The sequence below is a fragment of the Cervus canadensis genome, chromosome 6 (genome assembly GCF_019320065.1).
Source record: "Cervus canadensis isolate Bull #8, Minnesota chromosome 6, ASM1932006v1, whole genome shotgun sequence".
In the NCBI taxonomy this organism is placed as follows: Eukaryota; Metazoa; Chordata; class Mammalia; order Artiodactyla; family Cervidae; genus Cervus; species Cervus canadensis.
Window position 1 is genome coordinate 9,506,112 of NC_057391.1, and position 15,101 is coordinate 9,521,212.

At 37.1% G+C, this 15,101-nt stretch overlaps 1 protein-coding gene across 1 annotated transcript in view; it reads right to left on the reverse strand.

The window, feature by feature from the left end:
• Positions 1-2,659: 2,659 nt before the first annotated feature.
• The window catches only part of HOMER1 (homer scaffold protein 1), a 132,172-nt gene continuing 119,730 nt past the window's right edge, over positions 2,660-15,101 (reverse strand). Inside the window, exon 9 of the mRNA XM_043470750.1 lies at positions 2,660-11,164. Within this exon, the coding sequence (XP_043326685.1) occupies positions 10,976-11,164 (189 nt within the window). The 3' untranslated portion in view covers positions 2,660-10,975. The remainder of the gene's footprint in view (positions 11,165-15,101) is intronic.

A 15,101-nucleotide genomic window follows, 5' to 3' on the forward strand; every position in this document is an offset into this window, starting at 1 on the left:
TTGGAAACTGAGGCAGCTGGATGTCTTCTGCACGTTGTGTCTTCTGCACTTTGATTCTCCGTCCTCTCTGCAGACTCACTAATTTGTTCGCCAAACTCTGGTCTCAGGCTGGTGTGTTGGTAGGAGAGGCGGTGTTCAGGCCTTTTCTTGGTGACTCTTGCCACCCTCTCTTCATCTCATTTCCCTTCCATTTCTCTTCCTTGTTTCATGGGGAGGCGGATGTCTTTTTAAAAAGGTATCATTCAAGGGGAGAAATCCAAAAGTAAAGAGTTGACTCTCTGTTTACTACAGTAACGATCCAATCCCAAGGGCCAGAGAAGACGATGTTTGTGCTGTCGCCTGAACTGGGGGCGGGGGGCAGAGAGAAGGGCTTCCCTGGTAGCTCAGTGGTAAAGAACCCACCTGCCAATGCAGGAGACGAGGTTTGATCCCTGGGTCGGGAAGATCTCCTGGCAAAAAAATGGCAACCTGCTCCAGTATTCTTGCCTGGAGAATCTCATGGACAGAGGAGCCTGGCGGGCAACAGTCCATGGGGTTGAAAAGAGTCAGACATGACTTAGCAACTAAACAGCAACAAAGTGGGGGAAGGAGGAATAAAAGCCAGAAGAGAAGCTGAAATTAAAACTTTCAACGTATCATCTCAGCACATACCTCCTGAGTATCTTTCGTATTTGGCTCAGCTATTTTCACATCATTTCCCTTTTTCTATTTTTTTTTTTTTTGGTCTCTTACCTGGATTGCTACAATTGACATGTAACATTGTGTGAGTTTAAGGTGTACAACTGATGATTTGGTACATGCATATATTGTGCAATGATCACCACAGTAGGGTTAGTTAACACCTCCATCACCTCACATAGTCTTGAATTTGTTCTTGATACTGCGGCCAGAGTGACTTCCTTTCTCTAAAACATAAATCCAGTCCCATTACTTTCCTCCTCTGAGGTTTTGGGGACTTTTCATCCCCCTTAGGGAAAGTCAGAACTGCTGAGGACACATGATAAGGTCCCATCCGGAGTCTGTCCACCTATCTGCTCTGGTGCTTCAAGCTAAGCCGCTGAGCATGAGACTGAATTTGAGCCCATGGCTCTGTTCTTGTGACGAGCCTTTCTGCTCAGCTCTCCACCCATCCACCTGATCTTTGAAGTAGATGGCCATTCCCCTTCTATATATCGGCTCAAAGGCCCCCTCCTCAATGACTCTATCTCCCCCGCCCCCGTATATTCCCCAGAAGTTATCATTCCTTTCATGATACACACCACAGTTTAAGCATCTTCTCATTTCTCCTTTCCTTTTTAAACTTATGTCCTTCTTTCCTGCTTTGAAGGTTCTAAGCAGAGCACTTTGAGTTTTAAACTGTCCTACACACACCTGGGGTCCTCCAGGCAGCCCCAGATGGTGGCCTTGGACAGTTGGTATACCAAGTCACTATGCAAAGGTAAACATTTACACCAAGAGTCCTCTCTTTTCTATGGCGGTAAGCGTGTTCAGTCCCTCAGCACATTTCCAAGAGCAGTGACTATGTCCAAAGCATGTTGCTAGGTGTTGCATGAAGTATAATTCAGAAGGATTTTCATCAAGACCAGATAAATTTGTTTTTGAATTTTAGTTTTCAGGAAAAGCTATTTATCCAGAGTTCATTCTTACTGAGGATATGAGAGGGACTGTGGAACATTTGGTAACAGGGTAGTAAGCAATCTTGAATACCTCTAGCACTTAATAAAATAGCATCATGGTCTGAAAGAAGGGATAGAACAAAAAAGCAAGAAAAAAATATGGAAATGCTTAAATAAACCATCACCCATCCATAAAATTCAATACACTAAGGAAGTTAAAAAGCATGAGGCAAGTCTATGTGTACTAACTTGGACAGATCTTCCCAAGAGATTAAGAATAGCAATTGTATAACAAGACATACCATTTGATAAAATTTATGTACCTCCTCCCCTCAAACACAACTAGTTATTTCTATAAGCACATATATACTATATACAAATACATATAAAAATGCTAAAGGGATATACATGAAACAGATTATAGTAGTAATTTGTAGGACTGGAACTGAAAGATCAAGGGTGATTTTTGCTTTATCTGTACTATTAAAGACATTTGCAAAAGGAAAGCATATGTGAACCACTTCCATAATATAAGTGAAAATAAAGGATTTTTTCCTTAAAAAGGAGAGAAGCAGAGAGACAAGCATTCAAAAACATAGTATGTTTTTGAAAGAAAAAATGATTTTCCTCATTAAGTAATACTTATTAAATATTGTGAGTTGGTAAATTTTTGCACCTGCCTTCTTACAAAAGGTCTGCAGTTCATGGTTCAGACATGATGCAGTGGGAAGGGAACAGGATGAGCAGGCAAAGGACCTGTGTTCTAGTCCGTGTTCTGCCTCTTACTTGGTTCATCTCTTAATATTGCTGGATCTCAGGCTCTACAAAATCTATAAAATGAGAATAACAGTAACCCTGAAGTCACAACACTGCTGTGAAAACTGGTTGTGAGCTGCTGTGAGGAGGACATGTGCCATAGACAGTGATGTTCTGTACTATTATATATAACATGGGATTTTTAATCCACAGGACATATTCTAAAATAAAGGCTCTGCCAAAGGAGACCAAGATTAATCACTACATAAGAACAATATGAACAAAAGTAGTTTAAAAGTAAGAGTTTATTTGACAATTCACAAGTGATTTGCAAATTTTATGGATTAGTTGGAGCCAAATTTGAAAACCAGAAGCTCCTCTTTTCTTCCTGGAATATCTAACATGCTCTAATTTGTTGCCCAAGTAGTGCAAGTCATGTCTACCCAAGGAATTCAAGCTAATTTTAACTCAAACTAGAAATAAAAATCAAATATACTATACAGCATTCTAAAACCCAGTACAGAGAGTATTTTGTTGTTGTTGTCCTTGTTTGAGATCATTTATACCAGAGATAATTTGTATACAGTGACCTGTTTATGAATCAATATGAAAAAGAATAAGGATCATTTAAGATTAACATAAATATTAATTCTCTAAACTTTCTATAGCAATGAAAACACAAATGCCATCTGGTCCTAGTGGTGAATTCAGTATCAAAATAACACATTTTAAAAAGATACATGTAATACACTCAAGCCTCTAGAACTTGACTTTGAGGAGAGGAGAGGCAGCTCAGCCACAGAAAAGGTAATAAGCCAAGTTCTACTAGGAAAGAGTGACCCCCTCCCCATCCCTAGAGCTTTTTAGAAATGACAGCTACATGGAAAACCAACCAATATATTAACAGAATGGTATGTAACATTTAATTGAATAATACGTCAAGAAGAAAAGTGAAACTATTTTCATAAACAGCATTTGAAGTTTACAGAAGACAGATATTATCGTATGTTGATCCTATTTCTATATTTTGTTTCAGTTGCACAGTTTTGAGAAATTTCTGATTCACATTAAGAAATGGTAACTGGTTGTAGTGGAAAAAAAAAAAAAGAAATGGTAGTGGTTCTTTAATAGTTCACATTGAAATACCAAGATGCTCTTCAATTTACCAGAGATGGCTTGATGTTGGCATCTGCACAAAAACAGTTAACCTGGTACTGATGTTTGCCAGATTTCAATGTTTTAAAATGTTATAAACTGCATATCTGAGTTTGTTCATTTTTAAGTTTATGTTAAAATATATCAATCAAATATTAACGAAAGGTCTCAGCAGAACATACTTGCAATATCATTGCCTCAAGACATGAGTTGCTGTGTCAGCTTTTTTAACCTCATTTGAAGTCTGGCTTTCTGAAACTCCACCCTGGGTTCCGTGAGTCCCCTACTCTGTCTGTCTACTCATCACTCTTGGTTTCTTTTGCAAACTCTTGTCTTACACCTGGCCCAAAGTGACATTTTCATCTTGTAATCACCCCAGTTTTCATGCCCTCAATTATAATTACATAGGCTGACAATCCCCAAATATTTTATCTCCAACTCATCAATTTTTCTCCTAAGTCCCAACCAGAATCATATTTCCACTCGGATATTTCACAGGTATCTTAAACTTAAAACAGATCTAACCCACCATTCATCTTGTTTTGCCCTGCCTTCACCAAACCTAAGCCATTCCCCATCTTGAATTCATTGTCTCGGTAAATGGGATTGTTCACCTGGTTGTCCAACTCAAGAGACCTAGGAATCAGCCTGTATTCTCCTCTTTTTTTTTTTTTGCCATCTACTGATTCTACCAAGAATCCGTACTCATTCTACCTCCCAAATACTCTATGAATCCATTTCACCTTCTCTATTCCAGTAGAGCCACTTAACAGTGGCTATTGTGATCTCTAGAGCTATCTAGACTCTATTTTCTTTTTTTGGTCATGCCATGTAGCATGTGGGATCTTAGTTCCCCAACCAGGGATCGAACCCATCCCCCCTGTAATGGAAGTGCAGAGTTAACCACTGGACCACCAAAGGGAGTCTCAATACCTAGATTTTTAAACCATATATTTTAACACTACATTACTTCTTTACAAAAATAGTTCTTCAATATCTCCAGATGATTTCAGAATAAAACCCATATCTTTCATGTGCTTAAAAAGTCTTTGCTGATCTACCCTTTGCCTACTCTTCAATCACTATCTTATGCCATACACCCGGCCCTAACACCCTATGTGTCAGTATACTAACGCATTCTAATTCTCCGAATGTCTCAATGCTTTCATCCATCCTAGTCTTTGCACATGACACACTCCCTACAATTCTCTCACACCCCTTCTTACACTAGCTAGCCTTTACTCCTCCACCAAAACTCAGTTGGGGCCTCTTCTGGGAAAGATTTCTTGACTCTTCTTCCCTCTGGTCCCCCTCATACTAGGCTCCTGTCTATCACAGCACTTAGGCACCGTGAACTGTGTTCTGCACCAAAGGATAAGCATCTCTCTTCACGTTTCTATTCCTGGGATAGAGCAGGAGCTTAACAGATGTTTTAGGTGAGAGAGTTGAAGGCACAACTTAAGAGGCCAATGGATCACTTACAGGTCTATTAACAAATACTAACCCCACAACTGTGATTTCCCAATGAGATGGCACCTTGCTCCATAAGACTTTTAAATTATTCCAGTTCAAACCCAACCCTTTCTTAAAAGGTTAAAGATAGAGTTACTGTATGATCCAGCAATTCCACTCCTAGGTATATATTCAAAGAAATGAAAGCATGACTCAAATACTTGTATATGAATATTCATTGCAGAATTACTCACAAGTGCCAAAAGGTGGAAATGACCCAAGTGTCCATCAAAAGATAAATGGATAAACAAAATGTGGTACATCCATACAATGCAATATTATTCAGCATTGAAAGGGAATGAAATTCTGATATAAGCCATAACACGGAAACTTTGGAAACATTAAGCCAGATGCAGAAAAGACACAACACATGATTCCTTTATATGAGGGCTATCACCCATCTAAAGTACCGAGGACCATGAGTTACTTCTGTGGCTGATCTAATGTCTTGATCAACCGGAAAAAGCTTTAACTTCTGTGGAACCAGAACTGACCACAAAGTTACCCAGTGCTGACTGCAAAACCCACATCCTGCTTAGCTTCTAATTTAGTGTTGGGGGAGGAGTTTTACAGGTTTACAACTTATTTCACTAGGAACCTTATCGGGTAATTTGTCTCCCCAAGACCTTCATAAGTAGTTTGCTACTTAAATTTTACAGACTGAAATTGTGCATATGAAAGCTACTTTGCTTGGATTATCTGAAGTCTATAAATTAAAAATACTGGAGAAGAAAAAATACTGCATAAATATGACACTCACAAACAAAGTATGATCTGCAACTGACTGACAAGCATTGTGAATACCAAAGGAGGCTGCAGGAAGAAGTTCAAGAAAAGCAAATACAAGATTTATAGTTAAGAAGTGCCCTAACAGAGATATTACAGAGAGAAGAGGTAAGCAGGCAAGCTTGAGGGGAAACTGTACCAGCAACATGAGCAAGGTCTCCACCTTCTGACAGTGGACAGGAAAGCCAGCCTGACTGCTGGGACACAGCAGGTGCAATCATGCGAGCCTTTCCCCTGCATCCCCCCTCCAAAGGACACCCCTGGCAGGGACCCTATATGTAGAGATGAAACATCAAACAGTTAGTACAGTGCCTGTCACAGACAGTCAACAAACACCTAGTTCTATTTGCTTTCACTTTGAAGTTTTTGAGAAAACATTGACTTCTAGCCCTGTTTTCTGAAACAGTCATTCCACTTAAGGTATAATAACCAAAAAAGTCATATATACATGTCATATAGATACAACTTACTATATATTTATGCATATATAGTAACATAGTTATAAAACAGATAACAAGATAAAATAATGAATGTAGTTAGAAAAGATACCCAGAAAAGAAATTAAAAAAAAAAAAACAGAAAAAAATTTTCTATATTACAGAATGGGCTTAATTTTGCATTTACTAGGCACCCATTGTCACTTCATTTGGTTTTATTAGGAGAAAGCAGAGTAATCTTTCTGTCCCTGGGTAAATCTGATGTGAAAATAATTGACAAAGTAGGTCAGAATGCCACAGAATGGTGAGTTCTGAGCGCTGTGTGTCATATTAGGTTATAAATCCTGACAGGATCTTTTGGAAGCCTCTGAAATTCATTAGGGCAATCCCAAATTGTTTAGTTAAAAGCAGCAGCAAGGTAGGAAATAGCACTTTACGTTACTCTGGCTATCCTGACGTGTCTGAGATAAAAACGGAGGGCATTATGCTCCTACTCTTTTGCTGGTCCTGGTTTCACGAAAAATATCCCCTCCTCACCCCATACACTCCTGGTATCCTCTGGAATATGTGCTTTAATCAAAAGGGTACTTACAGAGATCAATGAATTGACTAGAAATCTGTTGGGAGCGTATGGCCTTTCCCCTATTCTGGGTGCAATTTCTCTCCCAGGATCACCTGGTTTTGGTAAAAACAACTCCATCCTTTTTTATCTAGTATACTAAGCAGAAATCACTTGGCAGTGAATGCTGATCAAGTCTTTTCTTGAGTAAAATTGTTAGTTATTTGAAGCTATTTTACAATATATAAACAAAAAGAGAAAAACATTCATTTCTTCAATTCATTAACTATGCTTATTTCTGTAACAACAATACATCAGATTCCCACAGAGAAAAACTGCCATAAAAATTAAAGGTCCAATTGACTATACTCTAGTACAAAATAAAAGGCTAAATAAAATTTAAGGTCCAATTTAACATGAATATTATTAAAAAATACATTCTCACAATTTAGAGTAAGGTGAATGATAAATCTGTTTCCATTCCAAAATGATCCCTTTCTAGTAATTTTTAAAATGCTTTCTCACATGAAAATTATCTTTACGGCAAATACTGATTATAGCATAGTATCCTACTGGAGAAAAGTTTTTTTTTTTCCTCAAATGTGTCATTCTCAACTACTTCTTACCTGAAAGTTTTCCTCTTTAAGATTTATATAAATTAATTGACTTCACAAAGGATAAAGGAACAATGCTAAATATCCAGAAGAAAAAAATTCAATGAAGATTATTTCATGGCTTCAATCACAATATCAGGATGTTAAAATCATTTGATATCAAACAAAAGGATTTCTATAAATAAAAAAACCAATAAACCACTGCCACCAAACAAATATTTCCTCTGTCTCGCCTCCCGTTCCAGAGCTGTCAGAAAGTCAGAAAGGAGAAAGCGGCTGAACACACTCCGGAGTTAAGTAAAAACGTGGAAGACTGGAGCGCACATGTGAAAGAATACATTTAATTTTAACAAGGCAGAGAAATGAGTTTTAAAAGGTGGCGGTGGTTCAATTTTGAGTGTCTCTCTTAGTTTCACTTGAAAAAATGGTATAAGTTTTTCCTCTAACTGCTTCTCAATAGGTTCAATGACAGCAAAACATTAAATCTATGGTGATGCTGGAGTTCTCCTATAGGGACAGAAGGGGTGCAACTTCATGGCCTTTTTTAATCTGCAGGAAGAAAGAGGGAGGAAAAAAGAGAGAAAAAGAGAGAGGAGAAACAAAAACTAATTTTCCAGGCAGGGAAATACTTATAAAACTTTTTATGTCAAAGTTAGGATTTCACAACATAACACACTAATGCAAAATCCAGTAGCACCTGTAAGATTTAAGTAAATGCTGCCATTACTTAAATGCTTCTTTAAAAATATCTGTAAAAGACTGAAGGAAAAAAAGATAAAGTACATTCTTCAGAGAACAACAAAGGTATTTCAAAATAAAAACTGTATTTTTGTTTTTCTTTTTTTCAGTTGTCTTTTTGTACAAGAATTCAGTCATCACAGAGTAACTTTACACAATGGGAATCAATCTCTGCTCTCCTCCCCTGTGTCCACTTCCAGTCCACATGTTCAGGCTATAGTCCCCCAACATTGTTTTCTGATAAATATATTACCACAGTTTGATCTAAATATAGATACATTATATAATATTTGTCTCTGGGAAAAAAATCAAATCTTAATATGCAAACTTTTATTTATATAATACAGAAACGGAGAAAATGACAGTAGGCACATAGCCTAATTATGACTTGTTGATGATGATTTCTAGGTACTCTCCTACTGTAAATGAATGTTTAAAATAGTCTTAAGAAGAAGATTTTATTTATATGTGCACTTGTGTCCACCTTATCCCATATACTATACATGTCTAAAGACAATCTGGGAATTTAAAGGTGCAGCCCTCAAGAAATTGTTGAAATCACTAAAAAAAGAAAAAAAGTAGACTCTATTGGAAAAGAAAAAACTCACAAAATTTCCAATTTTAAATTTCATATCAGTAGGAAAATATTAAAAATAATTTTCTGTATATACATATGAGTATATGTATATATTGAATTACACACATGTCTCATATATCAATACAATTCAAGTGGAGACATTTTGGTGACTTATTTTCCCATTAAATGACAACTATGTCAAAATTTAAAAATATCTTATTACATCATTAAAATAATTCACTTACCATTTCAATAGTTAACATTGTTTTTTTTTCTTTAATTTTTTTAACTCTTCATAACTAAATTCCCTGATCCCTAGTGTTAAATCCCCTATTTAAATTAAAATATGGTGCTCTGTACTCAGAAACTGATGGATAAAGTCACATCTACTTCAAAATTCCATCAATCAAATAAATTTTATTACCTGATTTATCAGAGAAATAGCTCTGAGCTTGTGTACCTAAATTATCCTCCCTACAAGAAATAGGTGAGGAAAATACCCTAAAATAGATGGAGGTACATGATATTATAGCACATATAATACATGATGATTAAGTGTCTGATATAAACTTTTCAGAGACACCTGAAAACTCACTTTAGAAACTAACTTTAGAAACAAACCATTTATTTTTCACTCTAATATAAATTAATATGTATGTATTTACATACATACACATACATATATAAAACAAAATTGTCTGGTGTTGAGTAGCTGTGTGAGTGAAAAAATGGGTTACAAATTGATTAATCAGCTTAATTTTGTACTTAACAATTCAATTGTTTTGGGGTACAAACAAAAAGTCAGTGCATTTGCAGACTCCATGGAGTCGATACTCAAGCATACACTTTAAAAAAGAACCCTCCTCAACATCACAAGCATTGTACAGCAAGAATATATGGACTCTGATGCAATTCTTACTCCATAAGCAGACTAGACAGCACTTGACTTACTTTTAAAATAGCTCCTTAAAAGAAATATATAAGGAAATGCATGTTTGCTAAAAGTCCTTTAAAATTACATCAAAACAACATTAAAACCTGTTCACTGAGGAGAGCCCACTGAATTGAAATCCTGTTTTGAAATGCCTAGTTAACAGTTTAGAATATTGCCTTGTGAGGATCGGCTAGAGATGTGGCTGATGCGAAGACCCAGACAGAGTAAGCGGCTCCAATCCCAATAGTCCTCTGATTGGCTGCTTGATGGAAATGGATCGCCTTTAAAATAGCTATACACCTTAAAATGATCTATAATAAACAGTTCCCCAACAACCATTAGTATTGGTAAATTGAAATGCATTAATCATTCAGAAAAGATTTCTTGCAAAATATATAAATAAATGTAACTGCATATTCTGTAAATATACTTAACATTGCTAGACCAGACCGTCAGTGGACGGCTGCTGTATTTCAGTACTGTGTGTCAAATTTATTAGAAATTTAAAAAGAAAAATTTTGGAGGGACTCAGCTGCCTTCATTAGTTGGCTTTAAAATGTGTAATAAAATGGGAGACAGTATCTTTTCATAAATACATGGAATCAATATGGAAAAGTAAACTATACAGCAGACAAGATTAGAGAACACCAGAGTGTATCAGAGTGGTCACCAGAGAGAAATATCTTCCAGTATAAAAAAAGGGAAGAACTCTATACACCCAGTTGTAGTATGTTTCAATTAAAGACGCAGCTCCCTTTCACTCCTGGCAAGAATTAATTGGTAATGGCACTGCCTCTGGCAGTGCAAAAATATCCTGAGAAATTATTCAGATTACAACAAAAGACAGGGCTTTCATCACTAAGTTTTTGCACAAAACACAGCTTTAGATATCATAAATAAATTAATTTAAAAAGCAGATAACCTTCACTGTGTTGAACACAAAAAGGGGGATGTGACCCAGACATTTGTTAATTCTCCCATTGGCTAATATCAGAAAAAAAAGATTGCATTAAGTGTCTATTTATAACTTTCTAGTTAACTATGGCCAATAATATACATGGAGGTAATTTGTAGTTCAAGTTTTTCATCTCTTTTTTTTTTTCCCCAACTAGCTACAAGCTGAATTCTAAAATTTACACTGAAATATACAATTCCAAATTTTCAAAAGATCCTCCTCGTGGAGAAGAGATATTCAAATTTTTTTTTGTGCAATCTTGATGCGGAGCCCAAACAATCCTATGAAGAGAGACAGTATCTTTTTTAATCAATTGGCACTGAAATTTAACTTTCCTTAGCTGCGTTCTAGTAGCTTGGCCAAGTTATCTCGCAATTCTGTTAGTTCAAAGATTTTTCCATCAAGGATTTCTAACAGGGTCTTCAGGTTATTGCGAAAAGCTTCTTGTTCATTCTGACTTTTCTCCAGACGTTGCTCCAAGTCAGACAGTTGTCCCTCCAGGTCTTTGTTCCGAATTTCTACTTCCTTTAGAAACAAAAGTGTGATATATATACGGGTGTCAGTTGAGGATTTAAGAAACAATATAACTTTCATTATTAGAATACTGTGACAGTCCATGCAGTTTGATCATCAGGATGAGCTTCTGAATCTCAACACAGCGTAAGGAGGTTTTTAGATTGTCCATGTAGTTTTACTGACTGGCTGCTCATGAATCCATCTATTCCCCCAGTACAAATTTCCTCCCTGCCTGTTTCATGTCAGGCAACATTAGTCTAGGTACTTCAAATACCAAGACAGGACTGGTGACCCATTTTGTGGATTAGGTATATCTCATTTCTATTTGTGTCCGCCTCCTTTTCCTCATGCACAACTGTTAGCAATCTCAAGTGAAAGCAGGCAGAAAAAAAAGACAAATTAACTTTTTCTCTTTCTTGGCAATGCTGGAGAAAGATTTGGAGAAGGAAATGACTCTCTCAAATCTAGGATCCTCTGAATATGTTAATTATTCTTCGTTTCACCTCAGTTATCAAACGAATGTGTACAGAGAACATAGCTCACCTGTTAAAAACTGTAGTGAATACCTGTACATGTAAGAGAATTAGACAAAAACAATTCCAATATACTGCAGATTAAGGGAAGAAAAAAATGACAAAAGGAAAGCCAAAAGTTCATGACAACAAAAATTTTTTAAACTTTAAAAATAAATGCCAGAATTCCTGGTGTACTTACAAATTATTTATAAGTTACTATATACTATATCTAAAGGATGGTCGATTTTTAAAAAAATTATTTAAAGAATCTGGTAAATGTTAAATGCAAATAACAGAATATGAAGCAGTGTACTGACTACAATGAGGCAAAGCTGTGTGTGTGAAGATGAATGATGGGAATTGAAGTACACATAGAAAATAGGAAACCCTTCTGGTTGTTGGGACTATGTACACTTCTTTCCAAAATCCAGTTACCCTACAATGCCTGCAAAATTAAACTTCTAAGAAAAATAATTGGAAAACTGATTTGAATACATATAAGAAAGTAACCATTGATTTAGCACTCCCAGCACAAAGAAATATTCACATGTTTAACTAAGAGCAAGCCTCAAGCAAAAAGACACCACAGATGAGTCGCAAGAGCCTGGGAAGACATAAAGAAGGAATACTGCAGCTGTAATGACTTTTAAAGAAAGAACTTAGAGATTTCCAATCAATCTTATTTATTATTAGATGTTAACCACGTATGTTTCTAATCTTTTCCCTTCAAATCACCTACAAGGTGAAGATAAGTAAAATGACAACAGATTCTGAAACCAATACGATATTTATAAATTCAGAAGCCAAGTTCATGAAGTCTCTAAACCATAGGGGAGTGAACAGACCCCGGGATCAAATGTAAAAATTCCACAGCACGCTCTCTGACCTGCTCAAACAAGAAGCTTAAGATTAGAATGTTTCCAACTGTAAAAATAGACCAAATGTCATTCACGAGAAAACACCCACTTTACCAGGCACCGCCCAGTGTGCCCTCTAAAGCCATCCTGAAAAAGTGAAAGGCTTCTTTGTTCTCCTTGCCAATCAATGAAACAGCCAAACGTTTTCAGTGGAAACAAGCAAAACAGCAAACTCCCCCAGCTATTAAAACCGCACTGTTCTTCTCCAGGAGTCTTGTGCTCTGAGCCACTTCTCCGATTAAAGGAATGTCACCAGGCCTGTAACAAAAGGGATCCAATCTGATGCTGTCGGTGCTGTGGTCTATTCTGAGGCAGAGAACAAGATCCCAGAGGAAGAACAGACAGTGTAAGAGCAGGATGAAGCAAGCTGGTTGGGGGCATGTCCCAGTTCTATCTTCTGTCTATACTTTCCAGCCCTTCTTCTTAACTTTTATTCCCCCTTGCCACTCCTTCTTGTGCTTATTATGATTTTTGTGCTTCTATTTTCCTTTCTTTAACTGATATGTGAGCATGTGTCAGGGCACCAAGATAAAGCGCTGATAAAACGCTGAGGCCAGAACTTGCTAAATCCTTTTGTGTGCTTTCGAAGGCAAAAACTGAAAGTATAAAATGCTAGTGGGCAGAAGGTCATGCTCTGTATTTGTTAGATATGGAGCTTACAACACTCGAGTGATTAAAAAAAAATTAAACAATTATTACCACCATCAATGGGACCAGGTCAGGCTCATTTTCTGTAAATTTGAATCGTGCATCATTTAATCTAAATAAAAGCTACAAAAATTTGTCTTTATTGATATCGGATCCACATCTTGAACTCTTACAAGATATATTACTGTCCTATCAGATTGTTAACCTTCACATAGATCATACATGATCATACACAGATCATCCAAACAAGTATTAATAATTTAACAGAAAAATGGCTAAAAGACACACATATTTTGAAGAAGAGTTACTCAACAATTATTTACTGAGATGTCTTCTAAGTAACTAGGCTTTGAGAATGAAAGTTAGTCACTCAGTTGTGTCTGACTCTCTGTGAGCCCATGAGCTGTAGCCCACCAGGCTCCTCTGTCCATGAGAGTCTCCAGACAAGAATGTTGGAGTGGGTTACCATTCCCTTCTCCAGGGGATCTTCCTGACCCAGGATCAAACCCAGCATTGCAGGCAGACTCTTTACCAACTGAGCCACCAGGGAAGCCAAGGCTTTGAGAATAAAGTAGTAAATAAACAAAGACGGTCCCTGTGTTAATGGAGTGTGCCTTCTCCAAGGGGGATGCTGGTAAACAAGAAATCAACAGAACAGATGAACAGGGAAACTACTGTGTACACTGAAATCTTTCAACCAGCTTTCTAAAAGATATAAACCACTAATAAGAACAAATAAAACAATACAAATGCCACAAGTTCAACTAGAAGAAAGAGAACAATACAAATGTGAGGTTACCTATAATTAGGAGATATAAGCACTAGCTTCTCGCAGAGATACTTCTCAAGTTCTTACTCTAACTCTTTGCAGAGGGCAAGGCAGGGTTGAGGGGGAAACACAGAAGAGGGAAGAGGAGAATGAAAACCTAAGACTGAACCCTAATAACTCAAAGAAAGAGAAAGACCACTCAAAGTGCCAAGATGCTGGGAGAAAACAAAAAGTCCTGGTAGACCAGAGCGAGCTACACGAGGCAACCTCACAGGGTACACAAGCCTTGAGGAGGTCACCCGGAAAGGCAGTATTTCTGAGCAGAGAGAGTGAAAACGAGAAGATGGGGACTTCTCTGGCAGCGTGGCGGGCAGGAATCTGCCTCAACTCCTGGTCTGGGGAGATTCCACCAAGCAGGGGGCCCCTGCCCGCAACTGCGCCCGCGCCCGTCAGCGGAGGAGCCCTTGCTGCCAAGACCAGGGAAAGCCTGAGCACAGCAGGGAAGACTCGGATCACAGAAAGTAAATTAAAAAATAAGAGACCCTTAAAAATAAAAAGAGAAAGAGGCTCTTGGGGACAGCTAATCATAAAATAAAAGGTCCTTCCACTGGAAAATTCATTTAGAAAGTCCAAAATAATAACATGAGCAAAGGTATACCAGGCAGGCATTCTGACAGCCATAGAAAAAGCAGCAAAGAAACACACCTTCGATGCTGAAAGCCATAACACAGTGAAGATGCAACAATTATGTTTATGTACCAAGAAACACAGTAGCCATCTTTACAAAGTAGAAACTACAGAAGCTGTAAGGACACACAGAAAAAAAATCACTGATAAGAGCTTTTAATATGCTCCTCTCAATATAGGACAGATCAAGAGGAACAAAAAAATGGTAAGGATGTAGAAGGCTTAAATTACAAAATCAATAAAGAGCATTCACAAGTTGATCATATGCTAGACTACATAAGAAAAGCGGTAAATTATGCAAAGCAGAAATTATATAAATAAACCTTTGTAATCACAATGCAGTAAAATGAAATCATAAAATTAAAAGACCCTTCCACCAGGATATTAAAACATGTTCCTTTAAACATTTC